This window comes from Lineus longissimus, chromosome 17, assembly GCF_910592395.1.
Source record: "Lineus longissimus chromosome 17, tnLinLong1.2, whole genome shotgun sequence".
NCBI lineage: Eukaryota > Metazoa > Nemertea > Pilidiophora > Heteronemertea > Lineidae > Lineus > Lineus longissimus.
In genome coordinates this window covers 6,978,817-7,004,282 of record NC_088324.1, presented here as the reverse complement: position 1 = coordinate 7,004,282, position 25,466 = coordinate 6,978,817, and the positions used below count along the sequence as shown (strand labels likewise).

Genomic DNA, 25,466 nt, shown 5'->3' with positions numbered 1-25,466 from the left:
TATTGGACCAAACTTCGGTCCCCGAGATTACCTGACTAAGGGGTAAATGTGTACCAAATTTGGGATCAATAGTCATTGCAGTTTAGAAACGTGCCATCGTTACATCCTAACGGCCAATTTACACCATTTGACCTCTGTGACCTTGAAAAGGAGGTCAAATCAAAAACCCGGAGGATATATGATGCACCTTTGCTAGAAGTACCTGCCATATTTTTTTCAAAATTTCCCGACTACTATTAAGGGAGATATTGCATATTTTCACTTTTAACGTTTGGCCCCCTGGTGGCCAAACCATGAAACGAATCGGACCGAAACTTGGTCTCCCAGGTGTCATTACATAAGGGTACATGTGTACCAAGTTTCAACTCAATAGCTCTAACAGTTACGAAACGTGCCCTGCTAACGGACGACGGACGACGACGACGACGACGACGACGACGACGACGACGGACGACGGACGCCACGGTATGGGATAAGCTCACCTCTGCTAAGAGGTGAGCTAAAAAAGACTTGTACGACTTATGAATACAAACTTCGATGCTTTCTTCAAGGACCATCCGTTTAATCCTTTCAAGCGAGCCACACAGTGAGCAGGTCAATGATTTACGTGCAAATCAAAGGCCTATTCACCGACCTCTTAGAAAACTATTTCAAAGTATTGATGAACACTTCCGACTCTTTATCCTATCTTAAAGTCCTTTGTTCATAACTTGTCAACTGATATTTCAGACCTTAAAACCTCTTGGAGACCATAAGTCATACATTGACTTCCGATCATTCCCATACTTCCAACACTTAGTGCCTTGACCTGGTCTCCTATGATGGCCATCTCCTTCGCATGCCTTCGTCTGTGGCTCATGTAAGGCCAGACCAGTACGAGAGAACTTGCGACAATGAGGGCACCTCCGAGGTAGATGGAAGAGTCGTAATACCCTGTCACTTCATATAGCAAACCTACAACAACAAAATAGAGTTTTTTAAGTTCTCCACAAACGATCGCATTTTATCGCAAAAAAATGAATAAACGACCAATTTAGTTTTGAATTGCAGAGCTGCCACCGATGACCAGTAAAGGCGCAATCACTCATCTTCTGAAACGCTTCGGCACAGGTAACAGCGACAAAAATCGCTTGCGGATCGCTCAAAGACAGGGAATCGCTACAGTGTGGCGACATATGACTCGGCAAGGTAGACATCCAACGCAATAAGCATAGCTCAGATGCTCAATGAGAACTACGGTCAGGGTCATGGAAGTAACAAGAAAAAGAATGTTTGGCCATACTCTATTCAGCTAACAATTCAGGCGACCTGCGTCTTTTAAACCCACATTCCAAACATCCGCACTACCAAGTACCTCCTACCACACATAAGATACAAAACTATATGGTGTACGAAACTGCCGGTAACACCAATTTTGTTCTAAGGGTTCCCGTCCACTATCTAGTACCTCTTATCACAATTTGACTTGACGGATAACTATACGAACCAGCAAGTGGTGCTCCAGAGACAAATCCTAATCCACTCAGCAGGGACATATGTGCGAAGGCAGCCATAAGGTCGGACAGGTCACAGAAATAGAGCATCACGATGTTGTAGAGGCAGCCATACGGCGCGAGTAGGAGGCCAAACACGAATGTGCAAATTACTGTAAATGTATAACCTGCCACAACCGGAACGAGCATGATCACAAAACCGGATACAAGCGTAGCAAGGCAGTAAAACAGGAAAACGTTAACGCATTTGAGCTGCCCAATGACTCCACTCGCCGTTCGGCCAATTATCATTGACAAGCCTATCATTGACAAGGGCAGTGCAGCCTGCTGTTTGGACACATTTGGAAGTGTCTCTGTCACGGCTGTTATGTACCCGTATATGACGGAGAGTCCACATGAAATCAGGATATAATGCAAAAAGAACATAACCAACTCCACATTTTTGTAAATCCTGAGAATCTGGTTGCGGTAAGACGACCTTTCATCAGTTTGTTTTGGTTGGGTTTTTTTCCACGTTTTTGGGGTCCGCATCAGAGCACCTAAGACAACGATCTGCAATATGACTCCTGCAGATATGAACATAGACCCTCGCCAGGTGTAGGCCTCTATCGTCGCTGCGAGAACGTTTGACATCACGAACTGTCCGATGCCAGCGCCTGCTGAGGCGAATGAGAAAGCGAATGCTCTGCCTCGTTGATCGTAATAGGCAGCAGGGATGGTCATTGCTGGCACGTATGCTAATCCTGCACCTAATGCTGGAAACGAAAATAGTGAGACAATCATCAAAGCCAGATGAGGTGACATTCACAAATTGAACAATTTTGATCATTATTGTCCACTTGCATATTTCTTTTCCCCAAAGAACGTTTATGTATAAAAATCGATGCTTTATATTCTGTTCTAAAAGTCCCGATAGGTTACCAGTAGTGTGAGGAAAATACTGGCCTATTCCGAGGCTGACTCAGTAAATTACCACATGCGTCTGCACGTGACCTACAAGGTTACATGCAATGAGATAATTTTTGTATATACTATGAAACAACAACAACGGATATTGAATATTGCCGTCGCATTTCCTATACACCACCAGAGTCTTTCAAATAAATACTTTGTTTCCTCACGTATACCGTCTTCCTATACCACAAATACAAAATAACAGTGTCCATACATTGGGTGGGGTACGCAATAGGGTTCACCACATGCGGGGCGGTTTTTCTTTTGCCCACGCGATGAATGGGCAATGTTCATTTGTTCCGCCTCGGTCACACCATGAATAAAGCCCAAACACGATTGTCTGGTAATACCACCCATTCAATTCATTTAAAATCCCATCAACCAATTGTAGTGGACTGCAAGTAGTGGGTGTCTCTGGTCATAGGTCTGCGCCACGATCCGAGCCAATCAGTCCAATCCACTAGGCCTATCCTTTGTATTAGGTATGCGAGGTATTCAGTCCTTCGGGCCTCTTAAACATAGCGCCCAAAGACGGTATACGTGAGGAAACAGAGTATTTGAAAGACTCTGACATCACCAAGGCATTGCGTACTTACGAGTGATAATTGCAAATGTGAACAACACGAAGAAGAAACTATTTGCAAATACTGTTGCTAGGCAACCAACGGTTGCTATGAGACCGCCAGTCATCACAACGACACGGATGCCAAATCGATCAACGAGGAGACTCGATAGTGGGGCTGGAATTTAAGAAATAAAAATTGAATTGAACGTGTTAGGTTAATGCTGACCTGCTTGATCGAAAAGACAAACAAGTACTGGTATAAGAAAGAAAAGTGACCTGACACCTTCGGCGATCTGGACAGCGAGTGCCTGAACTAATCGGGTCGCTAACGGTAATATATACGGCCTATGTCGATTTAACGGAATCGACGGAATCAATGGAATCAACGGAATCAACGGAAACTGGTCTGTAACCGATACAACCTGGTTCCCACCATGTATCTGTATTGGTTGGGGGGGGGGGGGGGGGGTGTTATACTGCGGGGAATCTCCTTTGGGGAAAAACCCATTGGTTCAAGGTCTTTACACGAGATGGTAGGACGAATTCGCTGGTGTTGATCATTATTGATACAAAAACCTTTTGAAGGTGGGCGGCCAGGAATTTCTTCAAATTTCTTCTCCCCACGAACTTAGTGTTCTAGGTTTAGTTAATAGATAGGCCTAGGTTAGTATCGCTCAAAACCAGACTCTGTCGACTGTGGTCGCCTCGGAGTGCTCGTTATAGGAGCGTAGGTACATGTATTGCATGAGTGACGTGAGGGGCGTGGTTACAGTCTAGGCTAATAATAGGGCTTTGGCCTAGGGGTTTTTGTCACGTGCAAGGTACCGGTATAGTGACACCTTGAGAAGAAACAGGTAATCCACCACCCCCCCCCGCGTTCGTTCCCCTGCCCCCTATGACTTTAACCCATGGACAATTTCCATTTAGGCTATCACCCCTTCATTAACTGCTCCCCATAGCCTATATGTACATTACCTCCCCAGATATTTACCCGCCCCTGACTTCTGCCCCATATTTTAGTATCTCTTGATCATACAAACCGTCTCTACTTACATGAAAATCGTGAAAAATCGATAACCAAACACACCGACCTGTTCTGAGAGGAGAATGGCGATTCCAAGAAACAACCTCGTATGCAGGTAATATAGACTGAGCTCTTGTCCTACCTGTATATCCCACAGTTCAAAAGTATAGGTAGGACGGGGAACAAGTCCACGAAAACAATACCTCGTAGACCTTTTTACAAGCCTGTCTGGGGATCATTTTGATTACTTCTCGATAACTATAGCAATTTATAACATTCTGGGAATGTTGTATCAATTGTTAGTATTAACATTCTTTAATTGTCATGCGATTTTATGCAGTTTTAGCATTGTTTCCGTAAATTTTCCGTTGATTCCATTGATTCCGTCGATTCCGTTAAATCGACATGGTCATATACACGGCGCTGACAGAGGGTGACATGCAACTCGGCTCACATGATTGTATTGCATCGTAACTTACCAGTAAAACTACGTATCCCAACGTAAAGTGACGACGTCAGCGCAGTAAGTGATGCTCCTGTCTCGAACTCTTCCTGAAGGGCGATGAAGTACACTCCCACAGATAGTCCAATACCAGTGCTGACCATAGAGAAGAAAAATGAGGCGAACATAATCACTGCTTTGTAACCTTGAAAGTTTTGAATCAAAGATGAAGACCAATCATTTTTGATAGAAGAGTTATCGGATGCATGCTCGTTCAATTTCTCTGAGCCTGATCCAATGACCTCTTCCGCGAGGTAACAATCCTCTCTCTCAGCCCCATGTGTCCCGTTTGTTTCATGAAACGAAATGTCGTCGCATCCAGTCGACGGCGGAGGCCCGGTTCCTATGGAATGCGTCTTTTGATCTGCCGACGACAACAGCTTCACGTCGTTACCACTGTTTTGACTGACCATCGTATCAACACCATTCTCGAATCCCGCCATTTTACACGTTTTGTGCTTTGAGTGAATAACGAGAACACAGAGAAGGGTGTCACCTTTCGTTCGCTGTTCTCACTACACTGGTACTAGTGAAAAGGCAATACCTCGCCTAGGCAGGCAGACTTGGCATGAGTGGAAGCCATCCTCACAAGGAAGTCCAATCCTGCAGTACTGGTCAGTAAGCCTATGTAAATAAAGAAGATCCTCCACAACCGAGGTCTAAGAATTTGTCAATTGAGGCGTTCCAGTTTTAAAGTTTTAGTTTTGCGCGGTTCGGATAACGGTTCCTAGTTGATACCAGAGTCTACTCGATGCACATACTTCTTCTGCGGACCACAAAGGAAATGACAGTCACCAACGCGCGCATTCCACTCGACTATCGATTGACGACCTTCTGAACTGGCCTTAACTGATCGTTTATCCTGCTGACTTCTCAAAGGTTTTAGTATTTCGGGCATCCAGCACTTACATGTAGGCCACCCGTAACATGAGAATTGCGATTTTGTTAGCGAATAATAGGTTTGTACAGAGTTGGTGACCTGATAAGGACACTTTCAGAACAAGTACTTATCACGTAACCAAAAAAATATATCAACTCTCATTCTATGCATTAAAACTTGACTCTAAATTCTAGGTCAATTGGTTGATATGAATCTAGCAAATGATTTTACTTCAATTTTGTACAGAAAGGCCTAGTATAAATGTACATGGAGTTTTAGATAAAAATATTTTCTAGTCTTTCTAATCATTTTCTAGTCTTTATTCATATCACCCAATGGGTGCAATTACGACACTAATTCGTGATAATAAGATTATTTTTTAACATGAAATCTGTGGTTATATTAATCATTGTGCCATATCTATCATTACCATTACCTTGCTCTAAGCCATTACGACGGCGAATCTGCACTAAAAAAACTTTCAGCAATGCAATTTCGTCTTCGATGTCCTTCACGACTAGTTTTGTTTATAATCGTGATAACCTTAATAGCTGGGGAAACCAGCTGCCATCAAAGTACTTAGTGTAATCTATATTTTTGGTCTAGGCACTGCCACTGTGATCAGCGAAATGACGTCGCGGAACTCCGCCGGCTTCCGGGAACGGGAAAGAAAATCGCGCGCTTCGAATTTGTTGACCCGTTGAGGATGAAGATCAACAAAAATCGTATTCTTTTATACCGATGAGTAAGAACAAAATTAAAAAATAGTGAACGAATTATAGTGTGCGCATGAAACCGGAGAAGGATAAAGTTATTGAAATTTTAAAAAACCCGTCCATTCCATAAACCAGAGGTGTATGTTTTTTTGATCACCAGAAAAAGAACATCTTTTTAAATACCATTAAAATATCACTTCGTCTTAAGATATCAGTTAAACTTCATCGTCATGTGCCATTGTTCAAATATCCGAGTGTGCAGGAAGTGTTTTTTGCGTGGTATAATCGCGGATTTCAACCGCATTTGTTAAACTTTGTTTGAAATCGAGATGTAATTTTGAGGTACATGTATTCGATTATGTCTTATTCATGTGGATATCAACGTAAATACGTTAATATTTGGAGTGTAATCAAATGCTTTGTTTCATTCCAATGAGCGCGTGCGTCGTCGGCTAGGGTCCACTTTACGCAGCATTTAATGTCGTCACACGCACTGTGTTAAGCCCTTTCTAGCATTTGTGATGTAAGCTTCAGGAGACATGACTGAGAGGAGATGTGAAATAACAAATACAATAGCAGACCTTCGGCAGCCGATATAACACCCAATGAAAAGGCGTGCTTGGATAAAAATGCTGCTGCGTTTGATTGGAGCGTTCTGATTGGGCGATTTTTTGCTACCGCTACAATCCGTCTGAAGAGCATGGATTTCACCAGGGGTTTGAAATATCGACAGGCAGCGAATATTGAAAATGACGGGTCATTTCCGGATGAATAAAATCAGGCTCGCATATAAACATCAAATGTATAATTTCATGATTTATTTTGAAAATAATATACACACTTATAAATGATACTGTATTCATAGAAATACAGCACAGCTGCATTGAATCTTTGATTCGTCATGGCTTGCTTGCTCATACGGCACCGTTTATGTGTTTATTTATACACTCAGGGTAAAGGTATTGGTTTACCTTTGCATCACAATAGAAACAAGGTCATCCCATTATACAGTGTTGGAGGGATACAATCGGATACAAATAATAAATGCGGGCCTAACGCCCCTCAAAATGAACTAGTCTTTCGTATGTTTCTTTTGTGTCGTCATTTCCTCTCCAGGTAAGCCGATATCTTTAGCCATCGTGTTTACAGCAGGCTAAAAATTGATCTGCGTGCTTTCTACATGTTGAGTTTATTTTGCTGATACGTAGCGGCTTGTGGTATTCGACTCGATGACTCGACGACGCGATGACTCGATGACGCGATCAAGTTGGAATCTTTTTAAAGAATATCACTGCCTGGACTGTAATTTATACATAGAATCATAAGTGGAGGAAAATAAAAAAGAACCGATCATTACCAACCCCTTTCCAGCTGTTTTCACCGTATCTAATCCGACCATTTTTCGTTTCCTACAAGTTCGCATTTTTGATAAAACCATGCGCCATGTTGCTATGCAAGCTTACCGTCAATACAGCTGAATACACCTAAATATAGCTGGTTCAGATCAACCTCCTACCCAGGTTCTTTACGAGCAGACATTCAAACCTTTAAATGACACGCGAGTTCCTGGAGACAAGGTTGGCTCTGGATATCCGTTCAGCACGGCAATATTAAATGTCCTATACACCTTTCCAGAAATGGGGCGCTGAGTGTCCGAAATAGTGATGTCATAAGGGGAAACTAGGCCTGTGGTGGAGGGACAAAGGAGATAGTCATGGTTGACCAACACACTTGGATGCCTTTAATGACGGACAAGGGGGAAAAAGTTAGTTCCAATGCAAGCCACCAATTTCGGAAAGCATGTACAGGGGCTGATGTATTGGGGGGGGGGGGGGCAGATGTCAAGGGGCGGAAGAGGGACTGAGTGACTGAGTCTAAAAAACTGCACATATGCTGCGAAATTCCGATTGTTGACAGACTACCACATGACATCTGATATTGGCCACTAGAAGCTTGTTTGTCAATTAAATCTCCGGTCATTTTGCATGCTATGAAACTTCCGCGAGTCCTTTAAATATCAAAATCAATCGCGGGGACCAATCTTCAGTGGCCATGGCTGGGGGGGGGGGGGGGCACATCCTTCTACATACCGTAGCTGGGTATGGGGAGGCCGAGCTAAAACCTCTGCTGTTGCAGCGGTAGCCCGGAGACCAGGATCATGGGATTCCGTATTTTAGCAAAATCCATAGCAACGATCGCGTCATCGAGCCATCGCGTCGTCGAGTCATCGAGTCGAATACCACAAGCCATACGTAGCCGTCGTCTAAATAAGTTTATTTATTTTCCCGGTACGTTTTACGTAAAGCCCCATCTTCAGATTCACCAGTCGACGGAGCCGTGTGCAGAGAGAGACACGTAAGCATGCATGCCCATCAATTAGTTTGGCGTGCATACTAAATATACTCAAGACACACCGATCTAAAACCGTTTCTAAATATGGAAGACAAGCCCAGGTAGATGTGCATTCTCTGTGATCTTCATTGGTAGCTTCGCCATTACTAATTCTCTGAGTCACGTGCTTTCATTAAAGTATTGTGATTGATTGATTTAGATATTGAATCTCGAAGTTCGAAGTTCGTATTTTGTATTTCGTATTTCGTATTTCCAATGATCCTTCTGGGCTTTCGTAGTATTAAGATCTTATATGAAGTCGAGATTTGTTCAACATGCGCCTATACTATTATTTATTTGTCTCCGATTGCTCGACCATTATAAAATCCCAAGATCTGAATACCATGTCTAATAGCTGCTTATTGGTGTACTGCTTGAAGCCACAACTGAGTCCATAGTATTGGTAGAAAACGAGCACGACAGCTGTCATCCACACAGATATCATACCAACCGCTAGGTATTGGAGTCTTGGATCTTTGCTAAAATTTAGAGAAAGTGAATATACCGACGACCACAAATTAATAACGAGGGCGTTTCCCGCCATTATGGAGTTCGAGACTTTCTTTCCTTTGCATTGACCTGTTTTGCGTGTTTCATGAGTCCTGGTTGGTAACGGAAACCAGTCATAATGTCTCAGAACGCTGCATTGAACCTCTATAAGTTTGATTGAATAAAAGAAGGAAAGAAACCTCTGCAATGAATGCATGACCCCATTCGATAAATGCCTCCATGATTTTGATAGTACATTGTAATTGGTTTATACCCTCGTGAACACTTTTATCTTAATACAGTACAGTACAAAGCACTCACGTTTGCTTTTTAAATGTGATACGCACATGTTCCTTATCCAAAGTTAGGTCAGCTCGGTTAGATGACAGGCGTTTCCTGCACGATATTGTGGCTAGTTTTAGAAACTTATTCTCCAAAGTGATAGTGTCCCCAAGTAAGAGAAATTGGAAAATGATATAAATCGAACTATTACTCACGCTAAAACCGAATATATCTGCTCCACGAGGATGGCTACAAAAATAAGTTTGAATAGGACGGCCGGTAGGTAGTGGTAGAGGAAATACGTCGACTCCACAGCGAAGAAAGGCAGGTAATTAAGCAGATAACCTCCGATAAGGAGCTCGGCGACAAAGGTCATTTGTGCCAAGTAGTCTGAATGAAAAATAATGGGTCAGAAGGATATGTATTAAGGATTTCACTTTCGTTCACATGCACAATCGTTACAAGATTATTGTAAGATTTTAGAAAAATCGTATCATTTCACGAATTATTATGCACACGAAACCTGAATTAAATTTTAGTAAAGAATATCATAATAATCTTGTCTTGTGTTTTATGGCCTAGGAGTAACAATGTCTGCCAGAGCAGGACATTGCATGACAACCATTCGGAGTGATCCTCACCTTCCCTGACGACTGTAAGAGAGCGCTTCCTCGCCAGGACGATCCCTGTAAAGATGAGGACGAAAAGCAAGAACCCGGGAAGGGCGGAATACCAACTGACGATGTTCCCTAGGAGATGTATTTGAGCCTTAAGAGGAGAATGAAAAGGTAATTATTCCTTACTCGATTAATTTTGAAGAAAAAAAGTAATAGGCGTGCTGGCTAGGTGATATTACGTGATGTCACCCAGCTAAATCGCATGACGTACCTCGGTTTCGTTTGGCTGAAACTTCTGTGCCATAAAACATCCTTTGTTTTGGCTCACAGGCATGGCTTCTAACATAACATAAATGTGCTTCAAAATGATCTACAACGTCATTCAAATCGTCTGTGGAAGCAGTGTTTGAAGCTGGCGGAAAAGTAAAAACCGTCCCCACTGGAAAACCTGTCCAGCCCCACAGACTTCTGACGGAATATGGTATGGCTCAAGAGGCCATGATTGTCAATAGCCCAGAGAATAAATCGCGTTATAGTTTTGTTCATCGGATATTCTATCCCGATCATGCCTGTGACATTTCAAATTTTCGGAACTTCTGTACGTCAACGAGTTTCTATATTTTTCTGAGGGGCCGGGACGAGCCAATTTCGGGTGGTATACGTACGCTGCTTTCCTTGCCGGTCTCTTTGAGCCAGTAGGCCACGTTCTTCTCATCGAACGGCCAGTCGGTAGGCGCGGATGCATATCTGTGATCGATACTCTCGTCAACACGCGACGACAACATCTTCATCTGAAGAAGATATAAAAACGAAAACATTTGGAAGAATATGCACACTATTTTACTTATAACTGTGTAATACAAATGAAGGGCTAGAGGTATGAAAATATTGCCCTAGTGTATTGCTAGTTGTAATGTTTTCGTTTACTGAAAGTTTTTGTTTGTTTGCTGTACATGTCGATACCTTTTTTTTTCCTGCTACTCCATTTAGTCATGATCTTTCAAGCTGTGTTTAGGATGGAATCACTAAGATATGGGGGGGGGGGGGGGCAACCAAAGAGGTACACCAGGGAACTAACATGCCGATCCACCGTCGTTGTGCGTATATCCATCTTTGACGGCCGTCAGAAGGGCTGTTACTTTATCGGTAGTCTCCCTGCATTCCCCTCCTTTCCAACGCGTCCTCGGGACAACACTAACATTACACTCACTCGTGGTTATCGCACGAGACACGCACTGAAAGCCACTATAATTGAAGACCAGGTGTTCGATCAGTAAAGGTTCCAGGGATGCTGACCTGACCCAAATGCACAGTGCATGTTGTATAGAAGAAGGGTAACCTGATCCGGAGGTTGAACTCTCAATTCAGGCCGTCATTCAATTACTTTGTGTCGAGCAATTTGATTGGCCACCCGTTTATGATGGTGCGTCCGATAGATTACCTGGCGGCAGTTATCGGCGGTGAAAGGAGAAGACTTTAGGACTGATATTCACCGCCGATAAGTCGGCATGGGGAACTGCTATCGATTCATAATTTTTCAACTTTCGCAACTCTCATCGATTGCATTTTGTAGGAAGAAATACAACAACCTCACCTGAAGCTCCTTGAATTTATCCCAGAATGAAAGGTATACGGGTTTCGTTGGGATGAGCGGTGATGCTCTTAGGTCTTCTGAAATGAAAAACGAACAAATCGTTCGAATAAACGAAGCATCAACTACGGACAACTTATTGGTGGCTCAGATCTCGAGCCAATTAAATTAAATGAGGGGATGCATAATTGATACAATGGTAAACATGATTTGATAGTGAGCTTCTGTTAGTAAAAACATACGCTGGATATTCAACTATTTATTATCCGAAGAGTCGGCATTGGTATGTTTTTGACCTATCAATCGTTTTAAGCACGTGTAAAGATTTCAAATATCCTGGGACCAAATGTCCGAACAACAATGGATTATATTATGCACTTTGATATCCAGGCTGACGACAGTCGTGGTCACTATAGAACAATAATCTATACACTTCATAATCCGTCAATATACAAAGGGCCAGAAACAGACTGAGACATTTTCTACTTACACCGGTGTGACGGGGATAGTAGTCCTAGGGCTGATAGTCCGTGTAACAATAGCCCGCATTGCTAAATGTTTTGGTTAGGGTTAGCGGTACAATAGATCATGCTGTTTAATTGGTCAAATACAATGCTACCGGACTATGACTCCAGGGGGACTATATCCGCTGTCACACTGGCAATGTTCTACAATATTGTCGGAGTACATGTACGTAGAAAAAACCGATAACAATATGATAACATTCTTAGTGAAACACCTACCACCTTGTAAGTTACAAAACTTAGGGAAAGAGTCTGGTAAGGTTCTTAGGGAATACCTTAATTAAGATTCGTGTACAGTCTTTGCAAGATTTCTGGAAGATTCCGAAGATCCTTTTAAGGTTCTCAGTTAAAAGATCATCTAATACATGTATCTTGACTAGAAATCCTACACAAGTCTTGTAAATTTTACGCATGTATACGTGCATTATACTAAGGTCATATGATACGAATCCTGTCAGTATTATGCAGTACTAAGATAATATTATAAGTATAAGATTTTGGGCCTGTGTGTTCAATTGACGACTACACTGTATATCAAAGTCAACGACGATCATCAAATATAACAAATCACACATACTCCACGTCAAGCTTGCAACGTACGAGGAAACTGGAGGCCAAAGAGTACTCACCTTCGTTACCTGAGACAAGACCACTAATGAATATTCATAGGTTGGAGGGTCGAGGCCTATCAATTAGACGAGTGCATGTTTTTAACTCTCAAGTACATATTTGGAGAGGTATTGAAAAAATATTTGCTGTGGCAAGTCTACAGATATAAAGAAATTATTTGATGAAAAAATTAATTTCGAATTTCGCTAATTTGGTAATAGGGGGCGTGTTTTGAGTATTTTCTGCCAGTTGGCTGAAAAGAGTGGAAATATCAAAGTCTGTCTAATTTGTCGATTATCAAAAAATTTCCGTGGTCAATCACCAGTTTATTTTTCACCATTTACTTGCCCGACTGTCCGGAATAACATAATCTAAATTTCAGATTCACAACCGCACGCAGTATTTGATGCGTCGCGGTCAAACATTGACAATTTAACTGCTAAAAGGCCTAAAAAATCAATTGTGGTCTTGTCTCACCTTGCTAATCAAATACTCAACGTCTGTTAGACTGGTCGAATTCAAGTGAGCGACTTCTGGTTGCTTCTTGAAACCCCCGATTGGTTTCTGTGGAGACCGGGGTAATAATATAATATCCCAAAAGTGCTTTGAGCACGGAAACATGGAAAGGCGTTATATAAGAACTCAATAATATTATTATCATTAAGTAGGAGGAAACCGGAGCTCACCTTCTTTAGTTTGGTTATCCTTGAGGTAAAGGTGCTCTTCCACATTCCAGATTGCCGACTCCTGGGTAATGCTCCTGTCAGCCACCACTTCCTGCTGACCAAAACCCCATTCTGGTAAGATGATGCCTGTCACCTGAAACATTGATCAGTAAAATATGAAAAAGTGCTGAATTTTTAGGTACTGAATTATATTCAGTCCTTATTTCCATTTGTAGTGGGGTGTTATTCAAATAGGACAACACCATTATCGCAATGATTGGCCTGCATGGACCCGTAAAGTGATGCTTTGTTTTTTGTTCAGGCCGAGCATGCATTTTCTTTCACCAATGCGGAAAAGAAAATTTAGTAGTTGTTTTATTTAGTTTCAGACATATGTGCAAGTACATTCGTTGTGAGATGTTTGTAAGATATTTACTTGTGATCGTAACCGAGAAACAGGGCAAATTATGAAAGTACCTACAGATACACGACACTTGTAAAATTGACAATTTTCTTACGAAGATAGTAAGAAACATACTATAGTCTAACATGTATCTGGGTTTTCGACCTGGATATGTACCATTCCATACTACACCAGAATGCACGAGTATGTGGTCAGTATCAATTTCTAATGAATTTTTAAGAACTAGTTCAGGTGATGGCCCGAAGAGTCATACGATTTTTTATCAAATGAACAAAGTCGCATTCCACTTGATAGGCAATTTATTTCTGCGTGAGGACCACTCACCCTGAGAGCTGACGTGGTATTGACGTGGATCAGGCGGACATGAGATCGTATCGACAGCCAGTATTCACCTTCGTCATACTTGTTCAGGATCTCCTGAAATAACAAAGAAGTGAAAAATGTAAACAATGGCGAGATTTTTATACTTGTTCAGGGCCTTGTTGAATGACTAACAAGAGGGAGATTATTTCACTTGTTCAGGGCCTCATGGAAAGGTAAACAGAGTGAGGAATGTGTATTATTGTTTATGACAGCCACCAAAAAATATTAATTTTGATGAAGAAAGATATTTGGTAAAAACTATAGCCCATTTACATGTACAAGGGAGCATAATATGCGGAATATATAACGGTATTATTCACACGATTGTGCTTTGAACTGTTTACTATATTCCAATTTGATGGATCATCATATATTGAACTGAGATTTGTACTGCAGGTAACCATTATATGAAATGGAGCGAAGATTTCTTAGAGCGACTCGTTGTATTCAAAGGTCACTGTTCGCTCTGACCATGCATCGTTTCCGTTATCGAACAAAACAGGGAGGGGTTCGTTTTCCATAGTTCCACTTGATGACAACCTCATTACCTTTAAATCCAAATATATTAATATGTCGGCAGCAAATTCAAATCACAATTTAATTGAGTAAGATATATATTTAAATGACTTGGAAAAAAACTTACCACTCTCCAAAGCGTGTTCGCCGACATGTTAATGTTGTGGTCTACATAACAAGAAACCTCCATGATGGCAGGGTTCATTGGTGCACCAACATCATGGCTGAAGAGAAGAACGAAAAGCAATGATAAAAGAGAAAATCCGCCAATGTCCTTCTGATCGTTGAGATATGAAAGGGAAGGATAATCTTGAGAATGAAAGCAGCTAGCACATCGCTTATCAGTTGCATACCTGTTCAAGGGTCGCTTTGTAAGCCCGTGGTAGATTTGTACAATGTCACCATCCTTTACCCGCTCAGGAGGGTCAGCCACTTTCGTGTCGTTGCTGCAACATGAGAACAGTATAGTAGTACAGTATTCATAAATCGGATGCTCAATGTCTATCGTTTGTTCTTCGGTGGTCGTTTTGCGTAAACATTTCAGGTACAACTGCCGTATACAGGTGAAGGCACCAAGGATGGCACCAAAGATTTGCCATTTTCGGAAGTTGTGCGAAAATTACCGATGACAAAGTAGTATTCTCATGTAACTAACAGTGCACAATCATACACCCTAAATTAAGATGCTGCAATCGAATATAGTGCTAAAGCAACAGAATAAAGACAACGCAAGCATGCATGCCATTATGACTTACCGGCGGCGTCAGATACCGCCTGGTGTTAGATACCACCATAGACATAATGAAGTCATGTAGGCCTATATAATTCAAAGTTCAATACCTGTCCGCTTTATTGATAAACCACCAGTTGTTTGCGTCCTTGTGCCCATAGCACGTGACCTGTTGTTGATGCGAGCTCCCCCTGTTGTCCTCGTATCGAACTGGATAGAGGGCGTCATGTGAGTGAAGCCAGCAAGACTCGGGACCAAATGTCCTGTGAAGGGTCACCTGTGAGCCGTAAGCGACGTACAGAGGCTGTCCTTTGGTGAGGGCTGCCAGTCCACCCTGTGAAAAAAACATGATACACTTTGCTATTCTAATGTTGTCAATATTCGGTTGACAAAATATCTGCGGTTTGATTTTTTCGAGACATTCCATTATTTACACCATGCTTATTAGTGAGAATTTCCTTACGTGTCATTTTTACCTGGTGCGAATTCTGCTGATATTTTGACAATGCTACGTTGTAACGAAGGCCAGGATTAAGTGATACATCACACTGGGAGTGAGGATGTTGGATAAGATGTATTGTAAAGGTCGCCGGGAATGACAACGCCCTGGACTCTGCCGCGTCTCGTCCATCAACTCGGGCCTGGGCGACTGGCCGGCATACCCATCGAGGGAATGAAGCCCGGTCCCGTGCAAGACAGGTCGCAGGAAGGTATCTCGTTCAGGAAGCCGAGTCCCGGGCCGGGCATTGCGTCTTGTCCGTCAAAGTATACATGCGGTTCAGTCTCCTATTTCTGACCGAGGCATAAATATGACTCTCAATAGTTTTTCCCGCCTGGCGTTATCCATTTAAACTTACCTCAAGACCAATCTGGAACGTGCTGGTCATCACGCTATCTGTTGGTCCTGCCTTTACAAGGATGGAGAGATGCACGTAGAAGATTCCCAAGTATAAGATCACGGGCATGACGATGAGGCAAGCAAGTCTTGCAAGTGTTTGTTTGACAAGGACTCGCTGCAAGGGAAAGATACAGCTGCAGTAAGTGGTTTCGGCATTTGATTAGGATATTAAAAAAGGCAAACCTGAGCAAAGAACCTCACGATTTGAAAAGAAAAACTCAATATTTTCAGAGCTATTAAGATATTCTACTCAAATGCCTAAAAACTGGTGGTGGTACGACTCAGGTTCACAATCCTGATAAATGGCTATTTTGATATTCTTAGTTAAAATCTCATTAAGCTCTGTGTACTTATACATGTGCATTTTACACATTCTTTGACTATAGAATGATACATACGTCAGTATATGAAAGGTCAGCCATCATGTACCAGAGATCCTTGAATGCCATAAATAGCACTAGACCTGACGTCATCACGCCGATATATTTTGTTCTGAAATTGAAAGTGATAAATTGGAAAAGAACGTTTATACATGTACTTGATTCGACCGTCCAAAAACATACCTATTGCTGACAACTGAACCGAGACCATAAAATCTGAAGCCCATAAATCGTATGATGCTACATCCACAATAAAGACAAAGCTTAGTGGCGAGTCACGTGCCCCTAGACTACGCTAAACAGAGCTCTCGATGTTTAGGTCTTTATTGATGTAAGAGGACACTAATGAGGCGAAGGCTATGTAGACTAAGTTGGCAAAGGAAGTAAACTCTGCCCCTACGAGCCATTTTTGCAGCCATTTCCAGTGTTACCTTCTATTTTCACATATAATGAATGCAAACAAATAGATCAAATCACTTACGTGGCAGTCACGGTGATCATCGTCCCGAGAGTAACTAGCCAGAACCACCAAGATATGGAAAAAGATCTGAAAATATTGATAACAGATGATACGAGTTTTTCTTTTCAAATCGTGAGGTTCTGTGCTCAGACTTGCCTTTTTAAACACGGAATGTCACTGTGGTTGTGGAATCAGCGTATGCGAGTATGTGTAACAACCATGCATACTACCAAGAATAAATAAAGACTAAGAATTTGGAACCAATACTACAGCAACTTAACTCGCACCGGGTTCCAAATTTTGACAATAGGGGGCTTTTGCAAGATAATTCATCTTCTATTCAATGACTATGAGACAAGACCACAATTGATTTTTTAAGCCTTTTAGCAGTTAAATTGTCAATGTTTGACCGCGACGCATCAAAGAACGCGTGGTGTTGTGAATCTGAAATTTAGATTATGTTATTCCGGACAGTCGGGCAAGTAAATGGTGAAAAATAAAATGGTGATTGACCACGGAAATTTTTTGATAATCGACAAATTAGACAGACTTTGATATTTCCACTCTTTTCAGCCAACTGGCAGAAAAAACTCAAAACACGCCCCCTATTACCCAATTAGCAAAATTCGAAATTAATTTTTTCATCAAATAATTTCTTTATATCTGTAGACTTGCCACAACAAATATTTTGTCAATACCTCTCCAAATATGTACTTGAGAGTAAAAAACATGCACTCGTCTAATAGATAGGCCTCGACCCTCCAACCTATGAATATTCATTAGTGGTCTTGTCTCTTATCATTACTATTGGCTGGTTGTGGCTAGATTTTTTTCACAAAAGACATGCCTCAAATAGTGTTACTCGTTTAGTAGCGATGATTAGGCTAATAAGGAAATGGTATTTTAACGAGGTTCTAAAACCCCTCTAAGACAAAGAATGCCCACCATCAAGCCATAGCAAGGGAAATTAAATAATCAATTTTGTCTCTTAGACAAAATGCTCTGTATCTCCTTTATCTTTAAGAGTTCAGAGCTGAATAAGGTATCATTGTGTTCGTCTTGGTAATTACTTTACAATGAATCAATAACATTTAGTACCTGAGTTCAGGAAACTTTTACCCACCCTTCTGAAAAAAAAGAGCTTTTAATTTCTGAAGTTCCAAATTCTTAGTCTTTAGGAATTCGTGATTCAACACAACACATTCGATCATTCGTCCCTGGTAAACACTGGTAGAGTGTGTTTCATGTCGTTCTGGCCAAAGGTACCAGATTGAAGGCAGGAATCTGAACATATCACACTTAGCAAAATAATATAAAGTGATGCTGCAAACACTAGATTATCCTCAGGGTAAAGCCTGAAGCCCGTAGCACACTAGCCGCGAACTTCGGCGTTCACATGCGTTTTTTGCCGCAAGAGTCCTGAACGCCTGAAAAATCCCTAGTCTGCTACGAACGGCGTCGGCGAACGCGACTTGCCGCCACTTGCCGCAACTAAACGCCAAATATCTAACATGTTTGTATTTTTGACGCGTGTCGCCGCGTTTGAACGTAAGAAAAAGACAGGTATGCTACGGATTGCCGCCTGAATTGGCGTCGGCGGCGAGGCTATGGCCAATCAGTATGCGTCTTGATGTCACATGATTTCAAAATGGCAGCCTAAGGTGGCGGAAAAGACGCTACTGGACGCCGATTCTGGGCAGGTGTGCTCTGACCGGGATCCACTAGCCGCCAACTTCGGCGTTGAGAGGCGTCAGCTGAACGCTTCTTGTCGTCAAAGTTGGCGGCTGGTGTGCTGCGGGCTTAACCAATGCTCTTTCACGGTGTCAACTAAAACCGGTGTAAAAGAAATGCAAGTCCCCGGAATCTAAGTTCGGTCCTTTCGTTAAAGTGAATAGAGTCGCCGGGTTCCTTTGTTGAAGATTATGTAGCTACCCTAACCAAACCATTAACCACATTCGTTGACAATACACAGCTATTGTATGTGGTCCTGCTTTCCTAGGACGTGCATTCATTTTACACCGGTCACGATCATCTACGGCAATGGCTGCCCAGCTGTGTGTTACATTACTAGTTGTGATCACATTGTCGCAGTTTAAGATAAAAGCGAAGTATCTTTGGCCAGATCGATCTGAAAAACACTTTGCGGGTAATGATCATATTCCTTTTAGACTAAAACTTCGTAGAGATGTCACCGAGTGGAATATTTCGATCAATGCATCTAGTACCTACCTTGAGCGACGATTAAGAAACTTGAGAAGTGCCAAAATTGTAAATGAGATCATGAAGAGTAGTATGCTCTCGACCATTACGAGGCGAGACTGAGTCAGGAATGTGTTCTCTGAAAACAATATTACAAACTGGTATTTATTTTCTCAATGGAATGTTACGCGTTTTTAACGAAGAATTGGTATGCGAAAGAGAATACAATAAGTCGTAGTTCCACCTATCATAAAACCCCGTGTTTTTTCAAGACCCGTGTCCTCGCCGTGTGTCAAAAAACCCGGGGCGCACTTACACCTATCAGTGGTGTTAGATAATGGTTAATAGCACCGGCGACAGGTGCGCTGTAGGTAGGGAGCTCTCCTGTGTTTTGAACACGGGTCTAAATTAGCCCCCGATTAGCCCCATCGAGCTCGATGGGGCTAATAGACACGGGGATTTGACACACGGGTCTATTTAGACACGGCAATTCATAGGTGTAAGCGCAAAAGACACGGGGATTTGATAGGTGGAAGTCCGACTATATACATGTATCTATGTTAAGGACTGACATTGAGCATACACTGAATGCTTTGCTATGTCCTTTGGGTAAAGTTTGTGGTCAAAAAATTAGAATCCATGGGTATTCTGGTAACGCCAAAATAGGCTTTTGGCAAGATCGGCACAGGACGATATGCTGGCATTTGTATTAGTTCAGTCCCCCTGGAATTTATGATTAGTGCATTTGACACGCAAATACACGTTAATGTTAGCGCGCGATCGCGACGATATCTGAGAATGCATCTGCATTTCAGACTATTAAATCGCCTGGCCCCCGACCAGTATAAGGTTGATCCATAATACATACCGCATAATACTAAAGTTGCTGCTATTGCGGCAGTCCACCGCTTCATGCCGAGCTCCACCAATATCTGATAGACGGTTGGTATGATTAAGCTGCCGGATAGAGCGGGAAGGAAACGCAAGTAGCCTATTGGTACATCAGGGTCGTATTCTGGAAGAGGAAGTGTGGAGTTGATGACGAGCTTCTTTGAGTGAACGGCCAGACGACTCTTCTCCAGGATATTAATGCTTGTTATCTCCAAATAAGTTCCACAGAACTTAAAAATCGTTTTCTTTCAAAATTCGCAAACACTGCATGCTTCACATGCATTTGCATTTATTTCAGTACCTACCTTGTCCGACAGTTTCGAAGACTCGTCCCGGATTATAGTCGCTCATGTAACCCGCTAGGGCGAAGAACATTTTACTGAGGGGAGGATGGTGGTCAAAATAGAAGGTCCTATTCAGGTACCAGCCAACCTGTTGCATGTAGACTACTTCGTCAAACCTGGAAAAATGGGATTTAAAGGGAGGTGAGTCCATAAAGAAATATGTGTAATGTCATCATTCTAATCATTTGTGATCGATGCATACACCCCAGCGATCCAGTGTCGGTTTCCACGCAGACACTCTCGCTGACAACAATCTCATATGCAAGGGAAACGAAAACAAAGTTCGGAAAAGATTGGAAAGGAGGTGTGTGTCAAGTAATGTATGAAGGCCCACTTTTAGCTACATGTAGTTTTGATCAAAATAACTTGAGAAAATGGGTTTTTTTTAATTTCTAAGTGGTAGCAAACAGTTATAGGAGTTCCCAATGTCCTGAACTGCTTGTACATTAGCCGTAACGCCGTGTGTTCATTTCATTTGAAGATGTGCTGAGATATACATGTAGGATCACCAACAGCGTGACATACGGGCATGGGAGTGAAGTAGGAGGCTATATCCAATTTCTTAACGGTTTCTCCACCTTTTTCCTGATATGTCCGAAAAAAATCCGACATTGTCCGACTTTTTCCCTGAAAGGTCCGATTTAACCAAAAAAAACTTGTAAAAAATACTAGGGCTTCCAAAAAATATGGCAATAAAGATCAAAGGCCTATGTTGAGTGGGGTTAATCATCATACCATGTAGAGCAGAGGGTCTCTGCTGCTCAACGTAGAGCTTTCAGTCTGTTCAGTGCAGGTTTCAGTTATCCCGGCCTATGCTCAGCCGCAGTAAGTGTATTTATGGAAAACCGCTATTCTACCTATTGCAATCTCTGGATGTTCTAGCGTGCATATGAACAAACACGATATGTCTATTTTTAAACAGTTTTCAGAGTAATAATTTTAAACGGGTGCTCGGCTTACCGAAGCGATCACACCATAGCAAGCTTCTTAAGGCCATTTCTGTTAATCCTGTCTCCTCTGTGATCCTCAATAGTAAGCTTTTACTTTTTAACCGTATTTTTCAACGCCGGTCCCCGGCCAGTGCTCTTAATGCAGCTCTTTTGGCTGAATTTTTTGCTGGGCGGGGTTGTACTGTTGGCACACTGTTACACGATGTTTCTCAAAATGTGTGGCCTGTTGTTCTTGCGTTGTCGGACCGGCCCCGCTCGCTCTGCCCCGTTGACGTGGCCTCTGTCGGCGAGGATGACGTAGTTGACTCTCTTAGGTCTCTCCTCCTCGACGACAGATACTGCTCTCCGGGGTCGCGTGAGAGGGGGCTGGTCAAACTTTTGGTGCGATCTTTTTAATGGACTTTTATATATCTGTTTAACTGTATCAACTGTATTGTTCTCCTGTTTAGAGGTTTTAAATAAATAAATAAAATAAATAAATAATGATGTGTGAGCCAAACACTCAGAGTGACCCTCAATGTGAATACAATTTATGTCCCTCATGTAGGTCACTCTGTGTGTTTGGCTCACACTTCATTCACCCCATTCAACATAGGCGTTTGATCGTCAATGCCCTTTTGAGGGAGCCCTGGTGTTTTTCACAGGTTTTCTAGAAGTCGGACTTTTGTCGGAAAAATCGACAGAAAGTTAGAGAAACTGAAAAGAGAGAAGAGAAGTCGGAAAAAGTCTCCTGTTATTAGTGTATGGAATTCAATACCCGAAATTGTGCCTTACTGTCGTAACTTCAGGACGGTGCTTATAGTAATGTTGGTACCTACACCACAGAATTAGGGTAATCCAGCCGCCACATCCGGGTACCCACTGCCAGGACAAACAGCGCCACCTGCATGAGATCGATGTCAACATTGATTGAGAATGGACTATTTGGATATTTGATGGTAGGTGATGTCATCTCGGTGCAATTGTCCTTTTGGAATGCTCCGTCACCCTGGAATGGAGATTTTATAGATTAGATGCATATATAGCCTCCTAATGGACATGCAAAATGCATAAATGAATCAAAACCTTAGTTCTTCCGACGGTTCTTTATACATTTTGGTTAAAAGTTTCACCCGGCTGTGATATTATATACCTTAGCTTAATTCGTAGCCTCTTGAATATGCAAATGCGGTTGAGCGCAAAACATTGTTTTAGACATGGCACTGATTCATGATGAGGTGTCACCCTGAACCTTTGAAATTGCCGATCAAGAGTTATATCAAAGTTCGTTTCAGCAACAAAATCGACCTTTTGTGATACCGCGCTAATGCTGTGCATCTGCCCTTGATGAGTTGTAAGTTCGCGGTCTCCAGTTGGAATACGTCTTAGCTTGGTCGAGCCTTCGATACATGTACGAGTGTAAGACACATCCAATAAAAGTGAAGAGGAATAGCAGAAATCAGTTGTTGCCCCCAGAATGATCTAAACTGAATGATCTAAACTATGTTGTGACGATTCACCTGTACTTTTTCCAGCTCTCGTCGGAACATACTGTCTCCTCGAATGAAAAAAACACACGAACAATTCACTTTATGAACACCCACCTGTTGTCTCGGAACATCAGAGACCACGTCTCTGTCTATTCGGGGTCTCACTGGCGTCATCAGCTCTTCCGCTGACTCGTCTTGCTCATCAACACCCGAACAAGATTTCTCAGAGCGCCTCGCCGAAGATGACATAGTTTGATCATCTTGATTTTCGTCTGCGGCCTCCCCTGACCTGGTGACAGGGTCACTGTCCAGCTCTTCGTTTAACATCTTATAGATCTAGCCTTACTTCTGCTAAGATCAAATGAATAATTGTAAGAACAGGCAAGTGATACGTGCTTTCGGTTTGTCATTGGTTGTAAACCTCATTCATGTACGTAGGCCTATCATCACGGCAGTACTACATTTCTACGATAATATACCTCACCCCACCAATCATGCTAACTTATCTGATAACGTTGATTCATCCCTAACCATTACATTCTTGCTAGCGTTAGCAGTGTAATCGTTACGATTTGTTTATACAGTTTACTTTTCACTCTCGACAAACGTGCCGTGATTTCACCGCTTGTGATTTTGATCATAGCTTTGTCAACCGCATTCGGTCGATATAGGCCTTGCTCTGCCTCGGTCGTGTATCCAGATTAGACCTCTATAAGATTTTCGCGTTCAGGTTCTTTTACATGAGAATAGGAAGATGCCGTGTCGATCAAGATGAACAATATCAGACAGAAAGTATAAAATAACACCATTCCTCATAGAATTTCGTTTCTGATTTGGTTAACATGTGAAGTCTTTGCAAGATCACTGTTTAAGGTTCTTAGTTAAAGATCTAAAACATGACAAAGATATTATAAACATTGTACATGTAAAAGTACAAGAACTGGATCCAAAAAGATTCACCGGCTTGGTGTTTTAGATTGATAAAAGTTCTTTTATCACAAGCAGAAATATTTACATTGTAAATATTTCGTCCTTACAATAAGGACTTCTTCAGTACATTGACTAACAGAGGTAGCTCTGCTGACGGCAGCTGACCTCCAGGGTTCTCGGATCCAACAGTCCCACACATACGCTCAGATCCTCAAATCCGACAACCCTGGAGGTCAACTGACGTCAGCAGAGCGACCTCTGTCAGTCAGTGTACTGAAGAAATTCTTAGTGTAAGGACGAAATATTTACTGAATACTTCTGCTTGTGATAAAAAACTTTTATCAATACAAGAAACTAAATGAGATCTCGACTGTGAATCTTATAAGAACCTTATCAAAATTCTTTCGATAGTTCATTGACATGACAAACCAAGTAGCGGTAAAATGACCAATGGGCGTGAAGGCCAATATCTACCTGTACCACCAACACTCGCAGCATACATCGCAATATTGTGAGGTTGTTCACGCCGTGTTCTCTCAGCGTTAGAACTACCCGTTCAGCTCGTCGAGATAAGGACGCAAATATACAATGAACACGTAACCCGGGCGATTGGCAGAAGACTGGGAGAAAAAGGGACCGGGTTATTTCCTTACCTTGACTCGTCCAACTCGACATCAAAATCAAGACATCACACGAAAACTGTCGTAACGCAACTGTGCCTTAAGTTAAAGTCCTTGTTTAGGCCCGTTTCGGATCGTCCCGAGAAGAGACGAGTATTCGCATTATGCACAGACATTCAGCACGGAATATCATCACAATATCTTCCAGTGCCCACATACAATGACTCCATGTAGATATGGTTCACATTTTGATAGCGTCATGCATGGCATTGAAATGGTAGTCACAGTTCGGTGGGCTAGGCATTTTATATCATTTTTATCTATGTCGAGAGCTAAACATGCACAGTCTTGATACACTATAGATAGATCGAGGTCATCGATATGTGGAATGTGCACACAATAGGATCATCGATCCATGTTTCATGTGGATCTATCATAAAGTCGGTTGGTTTACTAGCTTCATATCAGAAGATGGCAGCACTGCTATTGGACAACTAGAAAACCTTTCCTGATGTATCCGACAAAAGTCTGACATTTGTCCCACTTTTCACTGATAGGTCGGATTTCTCGAAAACCGGCGAAAAATACTAGGGCTTCCCAAAATAGGATATTAAAGATCAAAGCCCTCAGTTGAATGGGGTTAATGAGGTGTGGTGCAAACACCCAGTAGAGCGACCCTAAGAGTGAATACTAATTAGCTCCTCTCCTTGGACCCTTTGCACGTCACACATAAGTGCATCTAGGTTCGCCCACTCCATGTACCAAGCAGGGGAGACTTTTACGAAAATGGGCCTTACTTGATAAAGCATGAGAAACAAAGCCTAATATTAAATCAAGAAATTTATAATACCGGTACATTGGGATCTTGTTTATCTTAAGATGCAATATACTTAACATGACTTTAGCAATACCAGAGTCTGAGCGTATGGTTTCAACACCAAAGCCACCGCCCGTTCCGAAAGACGCGCGCTGGGACAGAGCTGTCTCGTG

The 25,466-nt window shown here is 42.1% G+C and overlaps 2 protein-coding genes across 3 annotated transcripts; both read right to left on the bottom strand.

Annotated features, from left to right (window-relative positions):
• Positions 1-172: 172 nt before the first annotated feature.
• On the bottom strand, positions 173-5,487 carry LOC135501444 (monocarboxylate transporter 14-like). Its single transcript, XM_064793569.1, has 4 exons — positions 4,516-5,487; positions 3,044-3,187; positions 1,487-2,248; positions 173-954 (listed from the first exon to the last, which is right to left on the bottom strand). The coding sequence occupies exons 1-4, from the start codon at positions 4,979-4,981 to the stop codon at positions 704-706; spliced, it is 1,623 nt and encodes a 540-aa protein (XP_064649639.1). The 5' UTR covers positions 4,982-5,487; the 3' UTR covers positions 173-703.
• Positions 5,488-6,937: 1,450 nt separating this feature from the next.
• LOC135501270 (protein O-mannosyl-transferase 1-like) lies at positions 6,938-24,774 on the bottom strand. Of its 2 annotated transcripts, none has more exons than XM_064793299.1 (19): positions 24,510-24,774; positions 23,041-23,274; positions 22,276-22,445; positions 20,469-20,623; positions 20,141-20,287; positions 19,303-19,411; positions 17,095-17,160; positions 16,632-16,725; positions 16,193-16,348; positions 15,446-15,669; positions 14,959-15,051; positions 14,733-14,829; positions 14,051-14,143; positions 13,324-13,456; positions 11,508-11,584; positions 10,579-10,704; positions 9,938-10,064; positions 9,512-9,686; positions 6,938-9,004 (listed from the first exon to the last, which is right to left on the bottom strand). In XM_064793299.1, the coding sequence occupies exons 2-19, from the start codon at positions 23,251-23,253 to the stop codon at positions 8,815-8,817; spliced, it is 2,445 nt and encodes an 814-aa protein (XP_064649369.1). In that variant the 5' UTR covers positions 23,254-23,274; positions 24,510-24,774; the 3' UTR covers positions 6,938-8,814. The 2 variants fall into 2 exon arrangements, with proteins under 2 accessions (XP_064649369.1, XP_064649368.1); XM_064793298.1 differs by having other exon boundaries at positions 23,041-23,277; positions 24,510-24,773.
• Between the last annotated feature and the right edge of the window lie 692 nt (positions 24,775-25,466).

Bases quoted from the DNA above. Each gene is read 5' to 3' on its own strand.
- LOC135501444 (XM_064793569.1), bottom strand. From the start codon at position 4,981: ATGGCGGGATTCGAGAATGGTGTTGATACGATGGTCAGTCAAAACAGT. The intron at 2,249-3,043 runs GTAAGTACGCAA...TTTCGTTTCCAG, and splicing joins CACATTTGCAATTATCACTC to CATTAGGTGCAGGATTAGCA. The intron at 955-1,486 runs GTTCGTATAGTT...TTGTTGTTGTAG, and splicing joins CTCTGGAGCACCACTTGCTG to GTTTGCTATATGAAGTGACA.
- LOC135501270 (XM_064793299.1), bottom strand. From the start codon at position 23,253: ATGTTAAACGAAGAGCTGGACAGTGACCCTGTCACCAGGTCAGGGGAG. The intron at 16,726-17,094 runs GTAAGTGATTTG...TTTCAATTTCAG, and splicing joins ATGATCACCGTGACTGCCAC to AACAAAATATATCGGCGTGA. The intron at 14,830-14,958 runs GTATGCAACTGA...TCTTCTCTTCAG, and splicing joins ACAAAGCGACCCTTGAACAG to CCATGATGTTGGTGCACCAA.